At 33.9% G+C, this 22,642-nt stretch overlaps 2 protein-coding genes across 3 annotated transcripts; both read right to left on the bottom strand.

The window, feature by feature from the left end:
- Positions 1 to 936: 936 nt before the first annotated feature.
- Positions 937 to 2,170, bottom strand: LOC141717459 (chaperone protein dnaJ 8, chloroplastic-like). Its single transcript, XM_074519532.1, has 2 exons — positions 1,798 to 2,170; positions 937 to 1,424 (listed from the first exon to the last, which is right to left on the bottom strand). Exons 1-2 carry the CDS (start codon positions 2,020 to 2,022, stop codon positions 1,164 to 1,166), a joined length of 486 nt encoding a protein of 161 aa, XP_074375633.1. The 5' UTR covers positions 2,023 to 2,170; the 3' UTR covers positions 937 to 1,163.
- A 2,217-nt stretch (positions 2,171 to 4,387) lies between these two features.
- On the bottom strand, positions 4,388 to 12,133 carry LOC141717458 (putative protein phosphatase 2C 60). Of its 2 annotated transcripts, XM_074519531.1 has the most exons (12): positions 11,988 to 12,133; positions 10,101 to 10,223; positions 9,690 to 9,753; positions 8,488 to 8,596; positions 7,511 to 7,661; positions 6,859 to 6,984; positions 6,446 to 6,569; positions 6,287 to 6,363; positions 5,812 to 5,864; positions 5,026 to 5,080; positions 4,704 to 4,944; positions 4,388 to 4,607 (listed from the first exon to the last, which is right to left on the bottom strand). In XM_074519531.1, exons 2-11 carry the CDS (start codon positions 10,215 to 10,217, stop codon positions 4,714 to 4,716), a joined length of 1,107 nt encoding a protein of 368 aa, XP_074375632.1. In that variant the 5' UTR covers positions 10,218 to 10,223; positions 11,988 to 12,133; the 3' UTR covers positions 4,388 to 4,607; positions 4,704 to 4,713. The 2 variants fall into 2 exon arrangements, with proteins under 2 accessions (XP_074375632.1, XP_074375631.1); XM_074519530.1 differs by lacking the exon at positions 4,388 to 4,607 and having other exon boundaries at positions 4,633 to 4,944.
- Between the last annotated feature and the right edge of the window lie 10,509 nt (positions 12,134 to 22,642).

Raw genomic sequence — 22,642 nt, 5'->3', positions numbered from 1 at the left:
CGACGTACGCTAATCAAGTTAAACCTCTTTTCACGAATACCACATCCAGCCAATGGCTTTTGTTTTAACACGATATACTTTGCCTCCACCCAAAAAGCAATTTACATTATTGTTAAATTCTTATTTTTACTTTTTATGTATTGTTGGGCATCAACCCACGAGCCGAGAGTTTTTAGGGAAATAGACTCTATATTTTTCGAAACGAAGGGAAACACATTTTTCGGAACAAAGGAAAACCTGCATATATTTACTATGCGTTAAACAAAATATACCGGGTATATTTGATTTGATTATATATTTAAGTAAAGTGACTATCGAATAGTAATAAATTTAAAATTCTATTATCCAAACATTATAATTAAGGTGGTGTGTTTTGACAAATTTTTTGCATAACAAAGCTAGCTAACATTGATGCACCTACAAATTACAGTACTATGTACGGAGGCTTTTAAATATAAATACATGATTTAAATATAAGTTTTTTATACGAATGCACGATCTAAATATGAAAACTTTTAAGATTGAATATATGAGCGGTAAAATATGTAATGACACCATTTAATTAAAAAATTACCAATTCTATAATTAAAAAAATTATACACCATTTGATACCGTGTAATTCTTTATTATTAAATTCACACGTTTCTTCTTAAATAAAAAGAAACATAATTCTATTATTAAAAACAGACAGTATCGATATATAATGTATGACTCTTTATTATTAAATTAACACTTTTGTTCATAAAAAAAGGAAAAAAATTACATTATATTCATTATAATTAGGAACAACAAATTAGAATTACAATATAAAGACGCGATTTGTCTTAACATGACACTGATAATGGTCCAAAATATCGAAATACAACTCAATCCAAATTTAATTTATTCCACACAGAGATAAAAACGAGACCTAAAAACAAGCAATTGTGCGAGAACTTCAGAAAAGTCATAAATTATACTTGCATTAAGATTATAAGAATTTACAAACATGAAGAAAAACATAAACCCCTAAATCACCAAATCAATCTCAATAAACCACGATCGAAATGATGACGAGAATACAATTAACATGCTGGCCGGTTCAGTTCGGTTCGGTTCGATTTTAACCTCAAACTCGAACCACACCATAAATTAAAATACATCCAAACTAATTAAAAATAAAATCAAATGTAAGGATTAATATGCGACGAATAATCACGAATGCCCGCACCTTCCCAGCCCATCCATTCTTCCCACATGTCCCAATCTGGATCGTACATTCCTCTCATCTGCTCATCTTCATCATCTCCACCGTACATTCTCCTCTCATTATTCTCCACTGCCTCTTCTTCTTCTCGTAATCTATTCATCAACGCCTCGTACGCTTCGTTGATTTGATGAAACTGGACCCCACAGTTATTCCCCCTACACACGTCCGGATGGTACTGCAACACGTAAATTTATCGAGATTATAAATACACTGTGTACATCATGCTGATACGGTAAAAAAATATTATTTTACATAATTATTAATCTATCAACATTTCAAAAATCAGAATTATCCGATTAATTATCCGATTAATGTACGCATTTGGGATTTATTGAACAATTTTTAAAAAATTGGATGAGTTATCGATCATTTATCGAAAATCTGTCAAATCGAACAAATAATTTTGACCGATTTTTTATCAACAATTTTTGAAAAATTGGCCCATTTCTGTAACAGATACCGAGATTATAAAAATACTTCATTATGTTAAGATCGGAAAAAAAATTAATTAACGAGATTATTCATTTATCGAGAATCGAGTTATGTACCTGAAGAGCGAGACGTCGGAAAGCTTTTTTGACTTCGGATTCGGAAGCACCAGGATGAATCTTGAGAGTTTTGTAAGGATCGGAAGAAACAGGACTATTACTATACATACAATTAACCTTGTATCTATTATTATTTCTCTTTTTTCTAGTTAAATCTTTCTGAAAACATGTTGATTTCGATGAACACGAGCCAGTTCCACCGATTAATCCACCCACAGCTGCCATGTTTTTGTTCCTCGAAAATCAGGAAATATTGCGTCTATATAATTGAGGATTGGATTGGTTGTTGTTTAGAAGGCTAAATTTGAGAGAGTATTGGAATAGAAGATATGTGGAATGGATAGGAAGTGTGTGTATATATAGAAAAGAGAGAGAGAGATGAGGAGGAGAGAGACGAGATTAATTAGACAAAAGCTAGGGAGATAAAAAGGAAAAGTCATTATCCAGTGGCGGAGAGAAAGTCTATCTTATCCAACTCCTTGGTTTGAGTTTGGTCCTAGTCACACTTTTTTAACTTTTTTCTTTATCCTATTCGAATATTCCAGATATCTGCCGCTCTTACCTTTTAGCCCCTGTAATAATTGTTTTTTCAAAATTAATTTTGCTCTTAAACTTTCATCGCTGTTTAACAATTAGTTTTTTTTTAAAAAAAAATATATATTATATCCTTAGTTTTATTGGGCTGGTCCAAATCTAGTACCCCTTCCGTTCCAATATAAATTTCTCTTTTGAAAATTTTTTTGTCCTAAATTACCATTTTCCAACTACCATGTTAAGGGTATTCAGTTGAAAATCTTATCCGACCACCATTTTCCTTAATAAGCATAATTTTTTTAAAAAGGACGTGTAATATAGGATGAAGGGAGTAAATACAAACTTTCCGAGTAATTATTAATGAAAAAATTTCGCAAATATTTTTTTTCTAAAACTAAAAAAATTAAAGTATTGATAAAATAATTTGACTCTCCCGTATTAACGTCAATTTCTTTTATTAAATCTGTTCATAGAATTTTTTTCGCAAAATTACCGTGTTTGCTTATCGCTTCTCAGGACCGAAACCTCATATATTACCTACCACCGTCGGTGCTGTGTATAGTTGCTTGGATTAATTTGTTTGTTGCCCGTACGAGTCCCCGAAATAAAAAAGCTATATTAATTTATACTGTCTCTGTCCCAAAATATTTTTCTCATTTTAATTTTTTATATTATTTATGATAAACGATTTACTATTAATTTACGTATAATTTATAAGATCAAATATAGTCATTATTGATTTTGTTGAATTCGTATTTATGAGTAATTTAATAAAATAAATTTTTTTATATTTAATAATAATACGAAATTAAAGATATTAATAATAAAAAATATGCATTAACAAACGCGTGTAACACAAATTTTTAGGAACGGAGGGAGTATTATTTATTTATGGCAAGTGTTATGAATTTTTAATTATTGCGAATCATATGACTTTGACGTGGCTACACGATAGCGTTGGCACGGACTTCAAGGCTTGAAAGCCGAGGATAAAATTGAAGTGTCCATTTTATTAGAAATGATTATCTGGATAAGAGGTTATACACGTGTACCACATGTAATGGAGCGCTTCCTTCGAAACTGCCGGGTAAATAGTACACACTAGATCTACTTTATCTGACCTGTTTTTAAACACTTGAAATTTTTTACACGGTTTCGAGTTTGTTTATTTGACTCATCGAAAATAGTCAGATCATGTTTCAGTCTTTCAGATATGTAACAATATATAAATTTATTTAGGAATAGAGCAATGTTGCGTTTTCCAAAAATAATACTCCCTCCGTACCGTTGAATTGTATACGTTTGGTTTGGGCACGGAGCTTAAGAAAAAGTGGAATGTTATAAGAAAAAATAAGAAAAATGGGTAAAGTGGTGGGGTCAATCAATATTAAATGTATAAAGTTAGTATAGTAGAAGAAAATAGTGGATATAAGTGGGTGTAGTTAATTTTTATATTATAAAATTTTTACTATTTTTGGTAAATTTTGAAATGTATAGAATTGAGTGGAACATCCAAAAAAGGAAAGTATATAGAAATGAATGGGACAGAGGGAGTACTATTTTTTTAAAAAAATAATATGTGATATTTTTAATATGTGTACTCGTCTTATAATAGATTTGATAAAATAATTAATAAAATAATGACAACTAATAATTCGGAAACGGTTTTGGAAACTGTTTTAGAGAGTCTATCTTTTCTCTTAAGAATTACGGCGGTAAAATATAGATTATTTATAATTTTTCCTCTGTAGCGACGGTTAATATATATATTTCCAAAGAAAATTTTTACGATTGTGTAATTAATATTCCAAGTCACTAAACTACTCAGACCAATAAGTTTTTCCTACGATGTAATATACTTTTTTTTTTCAATTAATTGAACTGTTTTTTATTAATAAAATATTTTGTGCTAGGCATGTCAACGGATTAGCTATTCGATTCCATTCAACCCGTAGGTAAATTAACGCATATGGATCCTTATAAAAAATTCCAATCTTCTGTTAAGTACCCGACTTGATAACAAGTGGATATGGAAATTGAAACCAACTATTTTTAAAAATTCCAAAGGTAAATCTTTACAGTTTTTCAGTTTTACATTTCAATATGAAAGGCACTTATATAATGAGGACGACTACTTGCAACTTCAAAATTTCAACGGAGTTCGCAGCAAAGTTATAATGGTATTTTGATATTATCCGTGTACGTAACCGTTACCGTTTAAGGACCAAAACGCAACACAGAATGCTGCAAGTCACGACCTCTCCAGTCTCCAGGACCTCAACAAAAAGAAAAGGAAATGGCTAGAAAGATAAAATGAGGACTAATAAACACGTTTTAAGATCCACAAATCCTGGTCTATGTACATATAATACCTCTTGGGATTTAGTTATTCGAGGGGCTACTGCTACTTTGATCAGGTCCTGGCGACTTTTCGGTAACTTCGGGTTGTTGATCGGAGGACAATTGTTGGTGGTCCTTGGTTGAAGCAGAAGAACTAGGTGGTTTTTTGAACTGGACCAAGATCATTGTCATGTTGTCACATCCTTCTCCACCAGCTGTTGGTGCAATGCACCTATCAAACACCTTCTCGATTATTGAAGAGAGCTTATTCTCCTGCACATATTATTATAGCAGCTCCATGACTCCCTATATACAATTTTCTAATATGATTTAAGTACCAAAATAAGTACTTACAGATTCCAATTGTTCACGAACAAAGTCTACTAGTTGTTGACTTGACATACAATCCCTACCATGAGAGTAATCACACACGTCAAATGACAAGTCAGGTAAATTCAAAAGATCAAGGGAACATGATTATATAGCTGAGAAAAAGATTAATCTTCACAGATGAAACTTATTGAAAGAAGCTTAAAAAATATAGGAGACGTTTTCCAAAGCTACTAATATGGTGTTTTATGAATTGTGCTTTTTGTTGGCTGTTTGATGAATGCTATTCAGTATAAAGGCTAAGAGTGCGAACAGGAAGATATATGATGAACTACCACCAATGATTTACTGTTTTAATAGATTCCATTTGCAACAAAAAAAATGAAGATTACTATCTTAGTCTTTGATCCAGAAACCCCAGGATGTAAAACTCATTCTAGTCCGGAACCAGAAATTAGTCCACCCTACTCCCTACCCAATGACGGAAGAAACCCCGTGGATCTACTAAACAATAGTTTTTATATTTTATGTTTTGTTACTCGGATCTATAAATCATAAAAGTTCATGAGACGATTCCAATTTTCAAATTAATATTTGCCATGCTGACACTTTATCTTCCATCCTAAATTCAACACTCTTCTTGCTTTCCACCGAGTTTCTTGCAACAAATTAAAGTGATGACAAATCCTACTCCTATACGTAATAAATGTAACTCAATACACGATCTCAACAATCCACTATGTACTAAATTCTTAAGTTTCTGAAGAACTTTTAGGTAACATGTAATAAGAGTATCACAGAATGACTTACCATATCCCATCACATGCAAGAACAAGGAAATCATCATCATCGTCAAGGTCGACCTAGTTCAATTAGGATCAAAAGGACTGAATGTTAGGTGGACCAAGAAACGTATATTATAAGCTTCGTGAAGGGAACAGATATAAGGTCAGAACTGTCTCATTGTATACTTAAATTGGTTTTGATAAATTTTACTGTTTATGATAAATTTGATTGATGATTGATATATGCTAATATTGAAGCGATAAAAGCCAGAGCTGCAAGAACAACAGCTAAGATTGTTTCCAAAATTGATATTCTCGGTAAAACTACGATGTAAAAACTTACTGTGGGATTATCATGTTCTGGGACACTATCGTCTGCAGTTATATAAAATAAAAGGAATTGGTGCCAAGGGCTTGTTTATAGGAATAAACATAGCGCATGCGAGTAATTCACTTTGTGGTTGGCCCAACTTATTCATATATAAAGTAAGTGCTCATACTGTTCTTATATCTGGATTAGCAGTAAGGATTTGCTCTTCAGCAGGCCGAGATTTATCCCTTTTCAACTCCATGTCTCCTGGAACAATTAGAATACAATAAATCAACCAAGTACAGAAAAAAAAACTGTTCAAAAATCAAATTGAACTTGCATGAAGTACCGATAGCTCTTGATAAGTTTAATGTTCCATTGACCCGCCCACACTGGATATATCCGCCAGCTTTATATATCCTTTCTTTCTCAATTTCAAGATCGGGCTTGTGGTCTTTGGACAAATTATAGGCCTGCATAAGTACATTTGCAGTTATGAAGAAAAAGATCTGCCATCCATACGTCAAGTATACAGTGGCGCTACATATATTTATCTTACCTGCACGTTATAGAACCAGGATAAGACTTGCGTATCAAGACTATATGAAGCACTAAATTGATGTACAAAGACCAACAACTGATTTTTCACTTCACTAACTTTGAAAATCCGCCCCGGAAAATTAATAAAAATAAATAAATAAATCTGCCACAGCATTGTGTTTGCAGTATCGACCTTGGTAAATTTGACAGGGCAATAATTACCTGACCCTTTCGAGATATTACACAACGGGAATCACCAGCATTTGCAACCACAAGTAGGTTGTTACGAATGATTGCTGCACAGGCTGTGCTCCCACAACTTGGCCCGTCAAAGTCAGAGTGGGATCCCTTGCACAAGATTGACTAATGAGCCTCATTGCAATACCTCACAAAAGTTAAGTGGAATGACTAAAAACAGAAAAGAAAAGACTCATCTCAATAAATATCAGGAGACAACTGCGAGGTTTCTCTAATTACTTACCACATTTGTCTCTAATATTTATTGTTAAATAGAGATACACATAGCACGTATAACGAAATGGACACTTATGAAACTGCTGCAATCAGAATACTATCTCTTTATCTAGGAACTTGGGTGCATAATTTACAGCAGTGCATCACCATCTAGAATCTATACTCTACACAAATGAAAATGTAAATTATGCTCAGTAAACCACAATGTACTGAGTACTACCTCTTTTTCTGATTCTTAAGGTATACGTTTCTACTAGTATTTCTTTTCTAGGTACCCTACAAAGGCGTGTATGCTGCCGAGGTTGCGTACGGTATTTTAAATAACCATTATGAGGTGAGAAGTGTGGAGCAATTAAAAAAATCTTGATGATGGCTGCATACAAATTAAATTATATTATACCTCTTCAGAAGCCCAATCATCAAGCTGGCTTGTAGCTTCACCGCTCTTGGACCATATTAATCCATCAATCATACCATTAAATTGGTCTACTTTATCACCCAATATAGCTAATTCTCTCCAACCTCTTTGTCCGCACATCATTTCGTCCATTCTGCAATGAATGAGAAACAAATTTTGATAGCTGAAACAGTTGCTGAAATTAATTACCATAAAACAATATTGAAATTGCATCTGTAAATAAAATCTTTTACTTTTTTGCAACATATTTACGACAATGTTCAAGAAATAGAATTTGACCTCCTAGAAAATTACGAGTGACAGCCTATATACACTAGCAATAGTCATTTTTTCTTGACATTAATACTTAACTAATTAAACAGCAAATAATATTATTACATATTTATACACATGATAAAAGTAAGTTACGGAGATCAATTACCGAATTTGGATCATACTATATGGGATTATTAAAGTATTGCATATAAGTTGACATTTAACAAAACCACATTCTAAAAATATTTAAAGCTGACAGATATATGGGTGGATGACAACTTCTATGTTGTTTCATAGGTTTTCGCGATACAATAATTAGGGGACAATCCCACTGAACCAGCTAAAATACTAAACATTATGCGCTACTATTTAAACGGAAACGAGTCACCCACAAAATTAGCATAAGTCAAATAATCAAGCCTAAAGCTTAACTTCAGAATATATCAGTTTATCAATACTACTTGGGTTTTTTTTGCCCCAAAAATCTTGACAACAGTATAATTTCTACTAATATCTGATATGTACAAGCTACTAATAAAAAATTATCAAATAGTTAAATATTATTTGATTAATATAGCTAGTTTTGAAATAATATTATAAATAAAGTACAGGACCGACTATAAAATTTTCGTATATCTAACACTGGTCAAATATACATCAGCTGAATATGAATTTAACAATTGAAATAATAAGAATAATATAACCTTAGAAAAGCTTTTCGTAGAGAAGTTCCTAAATCTCCATCCAAATAGGCTTCTTGCTTGAGCACCTGTTGGTGAAGAAACTTCGCGCAAAACTTAGAAACTGCTTTCCCTGCATATATAATAATCATAACTAAACTTCTTTTTTGGAAAAAGAGACAGAGGTCCTTAACTGAATTCACCTGAAATGTATTAAATATTCTCACTTTTAAGGTGAAGGAACAGTAGAAACATATAACGATAGCAAATCATTTATTAATGCCAGCAGCCTGGTTAATGCTGGATGACTGGGTACAGGTTCAGGCAGGGCCTGCTTCTCATGAGATCGGGTGAAGAGGGAAAGGACAGCTATAGATGCAACCTCTGCATCTTTCCCCATAGACCCGGGGCTGTGTCTCGATCTCCTACGTGCGAAATCTAAGGGACTCATTTCCTATCGAGATTCCCCCTGGCCTAATTCTATGCCTTACGGCGAAAGGGGAAGGAGGTGCGGCATAAAGTGAGTAGCTGCTACCCAAAGGTGCTTCATAAAAACCCAGTAGCACGTCAAACTACAGATTAGATAGAGGCCCAGTTATTGGCCTAGTGTAGATTTGAAGAATCTAATAGGAATACAGACAGATGACTATCTGTAAAAAAATAAATTAAAAAAACGCTTGTACATATACAGAAACAATTCTCTCTTATGTTGCAGTAATGCAAATTTAGCTTCTCTCTTATGTTGTGGTCATGTATATTTAACTTCATGAGGTATAAAAAGTTTCAAACTCGTAGAAACAAACAAGTTTGGCAACAGAATAAATATCCTATAAGCAGTCCCATGTTTAAGAAATATTAAAGACAGAAAACATGGCTTCAGATTATTCACGTAACTATTTTATAATTATAAGAGTCAGTCCAACTGTCCAAGACCACGTGGGCAACTTAAGTGTCACGATAAAGTTTAAAATAGAAAATAAAAAACTTGACGGAACAAGTTAAAAATAGAAATCATCATTCGATATTCGGATCCTTTTGATTCTCATCTTGGCATCCACAATAATCAATATGAAATTCTAGGAAACTAAAAAAAGCTTATAATAGCTACCATGCCTAGTTCCACTCCTAAGCAGAAAATAATCAATATGAAACCAGCTGACACCATAAGATACTACACTATTCTAGTTCAATTATGTGGACGGTGAAAAGCGCATGCATGATCTTACCTCCATGGCCGTCATAAACACCAAAGAAAGATGTGGAATCGTCCAAATTAAGTTGAGCTGCATGCTGTAGATTGGCACATATAAGTACAACACATGGTACACCACATAGGAATTCAAGACATATATAAGATCTAAAAAAATCAGTTAAACACAAGAACAGACGCAGTTTCTCCATACTTATAGATCAAAAAAATATAACTTATGACAGAGAGGCCAAAAACATTCAGAAATCCTCGTGTAGTTAACAAATCCTACATATTGAGATATTTGACATGTCAATCAAGGATTATTATTCTATAACAAATACTACTCCTGCTAATGAATTATCAACTTTGACACTCAGACAAGTAAATGTGTAAATGTTTTAAGTATTATATATCTTCGACTGTAGGCATGTCATCGCAAACTTACATCATCTTCCATGGATGAACGCCAGCCCTGCATGGACGACACACCAAACCTAAGCCTGTCATCCTCCCCATCAGCAGAAATCTTCTCAGTCTTTGGGGTGCTAAGATATACCCCCATATTGACCTGATTTCAAAGATCAAAATTATCAATAACCACATTTCTAAGCTTAACAAATGTATCCAATCATGCAAGGGCTGACTAAATAGTTGTAAAATGTGACCAGCCAGTAAATTATGTTAATATTAATTTCTCCGGCATTAACTAATTTTCCTTACTCCAGAAGAGGATGCCAGTATTATTCTTTTTGGTACCTTACATATATTTCTATGCTTTAGATTTTTAAGTACCAAGGAAGTGGGGAAAATGAGGATTCCAACACACGACCTCTGGCATCAGGGGCAGTAAAAGCAGCCATATTACTAGACTATCAACGAATCCTCTAGATTACGTTAATTGCATTTATAGTGTCCAAGTGCATCTCTAATAATCACTCAACTACGCTTTTCGGGGAACAATGAACACTGAACCTTTCTTCTACTCATTTCGTTCTTGAATACAGTATGCACAAAATCCTATAAAATAATATATAACGTTGTATCATTTGTTTCTTATCCATATATTGGTCAATACGACAAACTATGTTACCGAATGCATATTCTAAGTTGCTTTTTACGATTTCGCAGAATACTCTGCAAACAAACTAAAAATAGACTCTGGTGTAATAACACAGTTCATAACATCTACACATTGCAATACACCAAAAAACTTTTGTAAGGCCGCACGATCAACATATCGGAAAATTTGTCCTCATTATACTTCACTTCTACTTGCCAAATTCCACCAAACACCACTACAACTACGATCAATATTGCTACACACATACACAACTACAGAAAGATACCAGTAACTTCCATTTCGCATCTCAATACATAAAAATTTTCCGACACACTAACACCTCTCCTCGATCAATATAACCTACAACAAAATCATCATTACGCAACACTATAAACAGTAACGATACAAGCAATCTATCTGTAATCGATATCTTTACACTTATACACAACTACACAAAGCTAGCAGTAACTACAATTTGGCATCTCAATAAGTAAAAATCCTCCAACACACTAACACCTCTTCTTGATGAATATAACCTACAACAAAATCATCATTACACAACACTATAAACAGTAACGATACAAGCAATCTATCTGTAATCGATATCTTTACACTTATACACAACTACACAAAGCTAGCAGTAACTTCAATTTGGCATCTCAATACATAAAAATCCTCCGACACACTAACACCTCTTCTCAATCAATATAACCTACAACAAAATCATTATTACGCACACTCTCAACACTATGAACAGTAACTTCTCGATACGATACAAGCAATCTATCTGTAATCGATATCTTTACACTTATACACAACTACAAAAAGCTAGCAGTAGCTTCAATTTGGCATCTCAATACAAAAAATTCCTCCAACACACTAACACCTCTTCTCGATCAATATAACCTACAACAAAAATCATCATTACGCACCTCTCTCAACGCTATCAACACTAACTTCTCGATACGATACAAGCAATCTATGACTGAATCTAAACTCACTCACACAACAGCTACTAAAATTACACATATCATACATCAAATCAAAGATAATGAGGTCTTATGCTTAATTACTACACACGATTAATCAGAAACAACATAAATGTAATTTAAATTTAAATCGATTCGATCTTAAAATTGTGAGTAAATTAAAATCTAATCATTGATGAGAATATCATTAAAATCATTACGCTTAATCATGCAAGTGAATCAAACTGATTATAATGAGCTTATAATACGAATGAAATTAGAAGATATAGATACAGAGACTTACGTTTATTTTTCAGGTCAGTGTCCGTACACTCTGCGAGTGTTTGTGAAATGAAGAGAGAGAGAGAGAGAGAGAGAGAGAGAGAGAGAGAGTAGTTTTGTTAGTTAATCATAACAAGATTTCGGGTCCGGGTTTGAATTTTTTTGACCCGAATCGTTTAAGCAGTGGATATGTTGATATTTTGTTGGGCCTAAACAGAAAAAATAATGGGAGCTTGACCTGGGTTGGGCTAAGCTAATTGACATTTTATAGAAATTAAAATAAACCAATGAGATAAATACAGGGAAATGTTATTTCAAGAGCTAAATTTTTATTTTCAGAGCAAATGAATGTAAGAAGATAAATATGCCCATGGACGAACAATAAAAACAAAATAAAAACTAAGATGAGGGCAATTTTGTCTTTTCATGTTTCTGTAACAAAATTTTAGATCTGAAAATAACATTTACCTAAATCTATTATTTATGTATCATCTATTAATATCAACTTGCAAATTACACACATTAACCATTAACCAATTCAGCTGGTACTGCAATATCAACTCGTTTTCTTTTTCCTCGTTATAGCTATCTCCCTCTCCATCTTCATATCCTTCTTTATTTGTTTTTTCTTTCAATAAAATTGAGATTGGTTCTACAAAATTCAAAAATTTATTAGAATTTTTACTTTAGTTTTCAGATATACTAAAGTAAGAACTCGAATTTTATAAAATTTAACTTTTGGATTCAAAATATTTGGTCTAATAAAATTTTAAAATTTGGTGTTATTCCGAGATTTTTGAATTTTTTTCATTTTCTTCTATTTAAGTTATTATTTGTGTGTTTGATTATCTCGATTTATGCGATGCGTCTCGTGCGATGTGATAGTTGTATTGAAAATAAATTTGATGGTGTATTGGGAGATTAGTTGTGTTGAAAATGAATTTGATGGTGTATTGGAAGATCTGATATCTTATCAACAACACTTCTGACAGATATATAGCTGGTGTCCGACAAGTAAATAGCTGAGGTGCGCTTGAAACGGTGGTAAAAATCGTATGTGTTCACCTCTCACAAAAAATATTTGTGAATAACATGAGGCATCTAAGCTTGGTTGTTGCAACAGATTCCTCTGAACATTACACTATCTATGGAATTGATATGAGAGTCAATTATGAAGCTACTGTTTTCAGGGGAGATACATGTTGGATTGTTCGGGAAACTATTAACTTCATTTTTAATTTTCAGAAAATTTGTAATCATTTAGTTGTAATCATTTAGTTAAGCAATCCGAAAATAAAACAAAAAAGACTAATTATTTAGCTCGTTTATTTATTTTTCAACTTGGTTGCATCAAGTGGAGTTTGTCCCGATTGAGTATCTTTCAAATTATTAATGAAATTTGTTTTAAATTTGGCAAAAAAAACTATTGAGCAAGCAGTTTATTTCTTTACATTGGGTGGCGCAACCTATATTTAATTTGATATTTATTTTAATATTTATATAATATATAATGATTTGAGACTCGGGTAATTAACTCATTTTGATATACTATTTTTATAATCGTTCAAAATAAAAAAATTACATATTATTTTCAATTTGTACTGAATTTTATTATCAAATTTAGGATTAAATATTTGTACATTCAATTTATAAAATTCTGATATATATTACTATATATAAAATTATAATTTATTAATTATGTGCCGTAAATTTTATATTTTGTTGTTGTTAGACTACTATACAATAAATTTTGTTCACGTATTACTCTAATCATTTTATCTTATTTTTTAACATTTTCATAGACTTTTATGTTTTAAACCGAAATTTCTTTTGGAACATAAACAACTTTGTCTTAACAACGAACCGAAGCATGATCTTTTGATCATAACAATTTTAAAATTGCATTTTTTGTTGAGACCATTTTAACCTCTTTATACTAATTCTTTATAATAATAATATTGGATATGATGATGCATATAGTAGATATACGGTATCGATAAACGAATTTTTGATAAACAAATAACCTCGTTAAATGAATACTTTTTTTTGGTCTCAATATAATAGAAGTATATATTTATAATCTCGATAAATGAATATATTTTTACCTTCCACGAATGTATTCATTTATCGAGCTTTTATTGTACATATTTATAATTGTTCCATACCCATCTTCAACCTTTCACGAATTCTAAGCACATCCCTAATTTATAAGTCATTTGATTACTCTTCCTTTTTATTATTTTGGTAATTTGGTTGATCAAATTTTTGATTATTAAAACTATCGTATAATTTATATATTTTATATAATATAACCAAATAGTCAGGGTTATCCAGACGGGATCAAAAGGCTAAAGAGGTAGAGCGATACAATAACAACTTGTGTTTTAGACATCTGTAAGACATTGTAAAAAAAATAAATTTGTGACAAAAAGATTCAAAGGAGAAAAAATATTCTCGTAACCAAAACATATGTATATCCATTCACGGTTTTATAATAAGAGCAAATGATCATTCTCTATGATTCGATGATTAGTGCAAAACTATTAGATAAAATAATATTTATGAAATATTAATTCTAGAATCAATTTATACCCCCGTAAGCATATAATATGTGACGTCGATTATGCCCGTGAACTACACGAGGGAAGTTGTCACTACTACTGATAGTGCAATGTGGCGGGGAGATAAAAAACAATATATCTTTTGAAATGACACACATAACGACCCATCGAATATTATGTTATAATAATATAACAACTGACAATCTCAATCACAATCCATTTCAAATTCAGGTTGAATGGTAATTTTGTTACATTCCTAAAATTTTCTCTCTATCTATTTTCACCCTCATTGCAAGCAGTAAATTTTGTATAAATAGTATCTCACGTACATGTTGTCGTTCCTTATTCCTACATCTTCCATTCAAAACATATACATCTCAATGGCCATTGAGCGCTCTGTCAAGGTATGATATATGTAATGAAAACTAGCATAATAACACGTGCGAGGCACGAGTTATTTTCCAAGATTTATTTTTGTGCAGCATATAATTATAATGTTTTTTTATATTTTTTATTGGTAAATGGTGCACGTACATCCTGCACATATATGATATAAGTCGATTAATTATCAACGTGTATAATTTTCATGTAAGACGTTACCAACTACACAAAATTGCTAATTTAGCTCATTAAGCAAATTATACATTTTTTGTTTATCATGTAATATGTTTTTACTAATCAGTGCAGGTTAGTAATTTTTCATATAGATTCGTCAACGATTCATCAGTTCTTGAGTCAAACTGTTCATACTACTGAGTGAGTACTGTCATCATGTTCTTCTTTTTGGCTGATGTGTCTTGACACTTTACTTCCAAGGCATATCATATCTCCTTAAAAGTTTTGCATTCAATCACCCTGTTGTACATAACGTTATCCAGACTGCTATGTATAAGATGTTGCTAGGAGTTGTCCCACATCATTTGTGGCAGGGGCAAATTGTTAGAATATAAGTAGACAGATAACTCCATTAGTATGAGACCTTTTGGGAATTACCCAAAAATAAATTTGTGCGGGCTTGGCCCAAAGCGAACAATATCATACTAATGCGGGTTAAGGCCTATTTAGCAGGCCCAACAAGTGGTATCAGAGCATCAAGTTATTACGGTCCATAACAATCTTTATGGACTCCGAGATGGACCTAGGAGGAGGCAAATGGGCTACCCAGTACGGGCTTAAGGAAAAGGCATGTGAGACTTCTAGTATAGGCCAGGGGGAGTCAGAAAGCCATAAGGATTCCAGTATGAGTCCAGGGGGAGCAGGTCACACAATCAGGTGGCATATTCGGCAGGTGTCGAGCCCAATGTGTGAATGAGGAGATTGTTATAAGTTGTACCACATCATTTGCGCGGGGGGGGGGGGGGGGCAAATTGCTAGAATATAAGCAGGCAAATAACTCCATTAGTATGAGGCCTTTTGGAACTTACCCAAAAATAAATTCTTGCGGGATCGGCCTAGAGCGCACAATATCATACTAATGTGGAGTTAAGGTCTGTTTAGAAATCCCCACAGATGTCTCACCTTAGCATTCTTTATTATAGAGGCCACATCTTCAGGAGTATAATCATTTTATCCTTAGGAACCATTTCTTCAAGTTCATTAGTAACTACAACTTCCAACTTTTTTGGCTTGTGAGAACCATCATAAATCCTCTCAAGATATTCAGGATATGTATCATCTAAGAACATAGTCACTTCACTTTCCATGTAGGGTATTCACTAACCCTCAGTATCAGGACTCTTATTATTTCATACATACTGGTAATATTATTAGTATTTATAACTAATGGTTGTGGTTGTGTTGATTTATTTTCTCATCCATTTTTTATTATTATAATGGATCTTAAACTGTTTGTGTACCAACAGAATGCTCATACTGTTAGGGCGAAACCACACGCTAAAATTATTCGCAAGTATATGCGTTTGCAAGTAATATAGAATACTTTCTAGTTCGTTCCCACAAAGACTCTTTTTAGTTAACTTAAGATTATGCACATATGCAACAATGGTATGGCTATCGCTCAATGCTAAGATAATAACAAGTTGAGATGTTTATAACTAAGATTAAACTGGCATGCAATTAACTAAGAATAAAAGTGATTGAATTAATTATATGAGACAAACATGGGATTCTAACTTCATTAAATACTTCATTCAAAGTCATTGTCCTTAACCTAACATGCAATGGTGATGACAACTAATCAGATAACACGAAACTAGTAAACGTCAACTTTCATTGTATGAATACCCTACTACCAGACATCCACAAAAGAGATAGAAGCTGAATAGACACCAATTATGTTGGGACCCTATATGTCTATAGAATTTGACAACATAAAGGTTTAATGAACAAGTAATCTATCTTGATTACATAAGGCAAGTAAGATGGTTAAAATTACCTACGAATCATGCATAATAAATACATGAACCTATGCTAGTATGACAAGTTCTAAATCTCTATATTCACTGTCGCTTCAATAGAGATTAACAAACTATCTTATATGTTCGCGACGCACATAAGACGAATACGCACAACCAATACTAGGATATCATACAATCACCGCACACTTAGGTATTAAAATAATTAATTATAGAAATCCATAAGTAAATCCGTTAGAACCCCACGATAACGAATAGTGTAGAACTGAACTCATCGTCACCATGGGTTCCGATGAAAGCATGGTAAATAACTAAGATAAACTAGGTATGAAATAACTGAATAATAATAACAAAGTACGATAACAAAAGTATTAGGTTCAAACAACAAAGAAAACAAGCATCCAATATTACAACTTAAGCAAAGAATCACAAGTAAAAATAAGATCTTTTTCTCCTTCGTTGTATTGTGCCATTAGGTCTTCTTGCTGCTATCTCCATGCTCTTCTATATGAAAAAACGTCTTTTAAAAGTCTTTAAATACCAGCCCAACAGATCAGGAGTCCAGCAAATCAATCTTATAATAAAATCAGGATTCCTGAAATTCGATATAGCGCGACAACCTTGAGTTTCTGATAAATGGGCGAGGCCGCCCCCATGACTAGCGCGGTCGCCCTGACCTTCTGGAAATTCTAATTTTTCTTGTTTCCTTGACTTCAATTGCTGGTTTCTTTCGTGCTAACTCCCGAGGCTCCATCCTAACACCTTTTTAGCATAGAAACAATGTAAAATCTATTCATTCTTCCAAATATACCCTGAAATGCAAAACACTACAAAAACACATCAAAAACACAAATAATTTGAGTACAAATCACCAATTCGAGCCTTTACGAAGCGTTCTAAGTGGATATAAATTCCACTTATCACACCCCCAAACTTGAATCGATGTTTGTCCTGAAGCATAAATAGACTCAAAGAACAAAACAAAAATACATGAATGCAACTAACATGAATGCAACTAACATGAATGCAACTAAATGATAATGCAATCGATCCCCTCAGAATAACTTAACCAACCAATGAGCAACATCGCAAAAAATGCAATTATTCACACAAAGTTCAACCAAATCCAACAAATCGACTCACAAGCCAAAAACGTGCATGTGTGCAATTGCTTAACAGATTTACTCTCGAAACTAGATCAATAATCATAACTCACATCTCGTCAAGATAATCACAAGGTTATTAACAGAATAAACGATAAACACAAAATGAATGACAACACTTCAATTTTATCTGAGTTATACAAGGATTCATGCTTTTATTGATAACACATAAAAAACACAAACATGCTTATTTGATCGTGCAATGAGCGAGGTCCACAAAAGACTTATGCAATAATACCCATGTAGCGAGCGTTATGTTAGCGGATACCGGACTATAAAAGTCAAGGTCACTAGACACAAAGTCCCCTAGAACTTAATAACTCGAGTATTAAAGAGCCCACGCGTGATCAATTATGCATAACACATATTATTTTCCTTTTTCTTTTCTTTTTCTTTTTTTCTTTTTTTTTTCTCATGTTCTGAACGAGTGTGTTTCGCTCCATCTCGCTCAACCCTAGACTACTCATATATATATGAGCCGGCTACTAGCCATTTGACGCCTAGCCACAACTAGCATTGATATCCAATATTTTTCTCCAAATTTAAAAATCCATGTTATTTTGTCACTAAGAGAATAACATAAATTCTAGACATAAACAAGTGATTAAACCTCGATAAACAAACAAGTCATGATCATGATCTAGCACTCGAGCAACCTATAAGACTTAGTGAAAATTTTCTTATTTCTAGCATGCAAATCAATTCATTAGGACTTAACATTCCTCTATACGACATCACTACACTCGAATCAACATCACAAATTAATCGGAAAAGCAACCTAAGGGATCATGATATAATGTCAATGCAACTATATGCAACATACTAACATGATAACAAAAATGCAAAACAAAAACAAAAACAAATAACTACATGACAAATATGCAAACTATATGAACTAAACTATCATGAATATGCATCGATATGGACTCACACACAAATATTCTTTAACTATCACCCTCAAACTTAAAAATTTCATTGTCCTCAGTGAAGGTAATAGCAAGGAATCAAGGCATACCTACTCGGAAGAAGAAGGATTGTTAGGAAATGAATAACACACAGAGGGGGTGAATGTGTTTTACTGTTTTTGAGCTTTTCTTGAATGTTTATGGTTGAACAAAGTAAATTAAATCTTGCAGTGAAATGTGTTCATGCAGAATTTAAGCTTGCAGAAAATAAAGAACACAAATCTTCAAAACTCACTTAATTTTATATTAAAATTAAGACTGTTTCGCTACAAAATTTCTAGGCTCTTTGTTGATAAAGAGCTTAGCTTCTTCTTGAGAGTGTTACAAGAAATTTGATCTAAATTGTTACAACTGAATAAAGGACCAGTGTTGAATTTATAACTTAGTTAACTGCTGGTTTACACAGTGTGTAATAAGACATGCTATTAGCTTTTCTAAACTTTCATTTGTCATTTCTATTTATTGAAAAGTAGATCTTCCGTTTCTGTCTTAGCATATCTTTAGCAACCCGTGTTCACTTTGATCTTCCTTTGTCAGTTAATCTTTACCATTGATCTTGCACATTCTTCAAGCTGCTTTTTGTAGACTTGTCAATCCAGCTGGTTGGATTGTTTGTTGATTGTTTATCTTGAATATTGAACTGGTCTGTGATTTTGTACTTTGAGAATTTTACTCGAGATCTCCAGTTTAGGTCTATAGAACATTTGACATCTCAATAAGTATATTGGCTTATCAAGATCTCTAGTCCTCTATATCTAGTTTGGCTTGTAGAGGTCTTCAGTTCTCTATAAGAGAATTTTAGCTTGTCGAGATCTCTAATCTTCACATCTTCACTTTGACTTATCGATAACTCTTAGTTCTCTAGTAGCTTCTTGACTTGTCGATATCTCAGAGTTCTCTAGTCAAATTTAACTTGTCGATATCTCAGAGTTCTCTAGTGAATTTTGACTTATCGATATCTCTGAGTTCTCTAGTGGAACTTGACTTATCGATAACTCAGAGTTCTCTAATGAATGTAGACTTGTCAATAACTCTGAGTTCTCTAGTGAAGAAATGACTTGTCGATATCTCCAACCTTCATATCTTCTTGACTTGTCGATATCTCTCTGAGTTCTCTTGTTGCTTTCCTGACTTCTCGATAAGCCATTCTGGAGTTCTCGAATGACTTCTCTATAACACTAAATCTGTGACTTGTAGAGGTCTTGACTTAGAGTATTTTTCTTAAAACGGCTTTATTCAACTCCAAGCTTCTTTATAATTCTTCTGAGGCATGATCTTCTTGATCTTCTTCCAAATAGAATCCTTAGGCTTGATACTGTATATAGAAAAAGGCTCAAGTCTGCTCCTTTGCATTTTTACAGACTTTAAATGTTATAAGTACAAAATACAAATTAAGATAATAATACAACTTACTTAGGGTTGACAAAATGTCTTAGTCTTGTTAAAGTACATGCATGTCTCTTACAACTAGGATCATTACCCTCCTCGGGTGGGGGATCAGGTGGCCAATCAACCTCGACACCAGTGTCTCGGAAAACAGTACCGAGAGCGTGTGTCAAATCTTCAGCAAAACGTTGTTGGATGTCATGCATGGCCTCAATACGCTGAATTAACCTTCTATACTACGCATCACTAAGACAAAACCTATCAACTGCCTGATGCACATGAGAAGAACCTTCTGTAGGCACGGGAGAATCCGTCCGGCCACCCTCTACATCATCAAAAATAAATCTCAACCCCTATTATGGGGTCCACCTAAGAATGTATAACTCAAGTGAATAGGTAGTGGGTTGAGCTCAAGTGTAGGTGCTTCTTCAATAGACGACTCGATACGCTCCTGAGAAATTTTCCGCTCTGCTAACCCAAGATAATCGAATGGCATATCCAACTTCCACTTCCATAGAGGTGCACTCAAAACCTGCAGTTGCTCTGCTCCTTTTTCATTTTCAATAACCGATTCCCCTATTAAGGATCTCTCTAAGGTATCTGACTTTGGCAATTGCTCAAGCTCTGAATTCACGACAGAGTCGAACCGCTCTACTTTAAAGCACTGCTCTTTATCTGTGGGTAACTTTATTGCCTTGAACACATTAAAAGTGACCTTTTGATCTTGAACCTTCATCGTAAGCTCTCCTTTTTGCACATCGATCATAGTTCGGCCTGTAGCCAAAAATGGTCTTCCCAAGATGATGGGAATCTTCTCATTTTCCTCGAAATCCAGAATTACAAAATCAGTAAGGAAGATGAGTTTATCCACTACCCCTCGCGGATAAGTGATGGAACGGTCAGGCAGTTGCAAAGACATGTATGTCGGTTTCGGCTCAGGCAAACCAAGTTTCTTGAAGACAGATATGAGCATCAGATTGATGCTAGCTCCCAAGTCACATAAACACTTGTCGAAGGACAGATTTCCAATAGTGCAAGGAATAATAAAGCTTCCAGGATCTTTAAGCTTCGAAGGCAATTTCTGTTGCAGCACAACATTGCACTCTTCCGTTAGAGCAACGGTTTCCAACTCCTCAAGTTTTAGCTTCCAAGATAGAATACCCTTCATGAACTTAGCATAGCTCGGCATCTGTTCTAGAGCTTCAGCAAAAGGTATGCTAATGTGCAACTTCTTAAAAACCTCCAAAAACTTGGCAAATTGTTTGTCGAACTTCTGCTTCTGAAGCCTTCTCAGATACGGTGGAGGTGGGTAGACCTGTTTATCCCCTATATTACCCTCAGGAGGATTGCTTTCAACAACTTTATTCTTTGGTTCCACCTCGGCATCCTTCTGCACAAATTTTTCAGCTACAATCTCATTTTCTGGAATTAGCAAGGGTGCAGACGCACCTGCATTCTGGACAGAATTTTCAGACTCTCCGTCTTGCTGAATTTGGGGGCTTGCGACCTTTCCAGACCTCAAGGTGATGGCGCTCACCTGTTCTTTAACTTCCCTCTTTCCTGGATTAGCTTCTGTATCACTAGGAATCGTTCATGGTGATCGATTCAATAAGGCGTTAGCAATTTTCCCAACTTGGTTCTCCAGAGTCTTGATAGAAGCAGCCTGGCTTTTGCATATAAGAGCCTGGTTTATGCACATAAGCCTCAACTCCCCCAATTCAGTTTTTCATTCGAAGATTGACCTGCACCTCCATGAGTTTGTTGTTGAAGTTGGAGTTGTTGAAGTTGGAGTTGTTGTCTTGGTGCAAATTGTTGCTGAAAACCAGGAGGATTGAATTGCTTATTTCCAAACTGCTGGAACGGCTGTTGCATCGCATTCTGATTGCTGCTCCAGCTGAAGTTGGGATGATTCCAGTTGTCAGGATGATAAGTGTCTGGAACTGGTTGCTGCGATCTCTGAAAGTTGCATACAAACTGAGCTGATTCACTAGATATAGCGCATTGCTCCGTCGCATGCGAACCTGCACAAAGCTCACAAAGACTTGTCCTCTGATGAACTCCATAGTTAGCCAAAGAATCAATCTTCATAGACAACGCCTTTAGTTGAGCAGTGATAACTGTAGCTGTATCCACTTCAAGAACTCGTGCTACCTTGTCATGTGGCAATCTATGGGTTGGATATTGATATTCATTAGCAGCCATCAGTTCAATTAGCTCATAAGCTTCA

The sequence above is a fragment of the Apium graveolens genome, chromosome 4, assembly GCF_009905375.1.
Source record: "Apium graveolens cultivar Ventura chromosome 4, ASM990537v1, whole genome shotgun sequence".
Taxonomy (NCBI): domain Eukaryota; kingdom Viridiplantae; phylum Streptophyta; class Magnoliopsida; order Apiales; family Apiaceae; genus Apium; species Apium graveolens.
The sequence above is the reverse complement of the archived record's forward strand: the minus strand, read 5'-3'. Positions and strand labels throughout refer to the sequence as shown.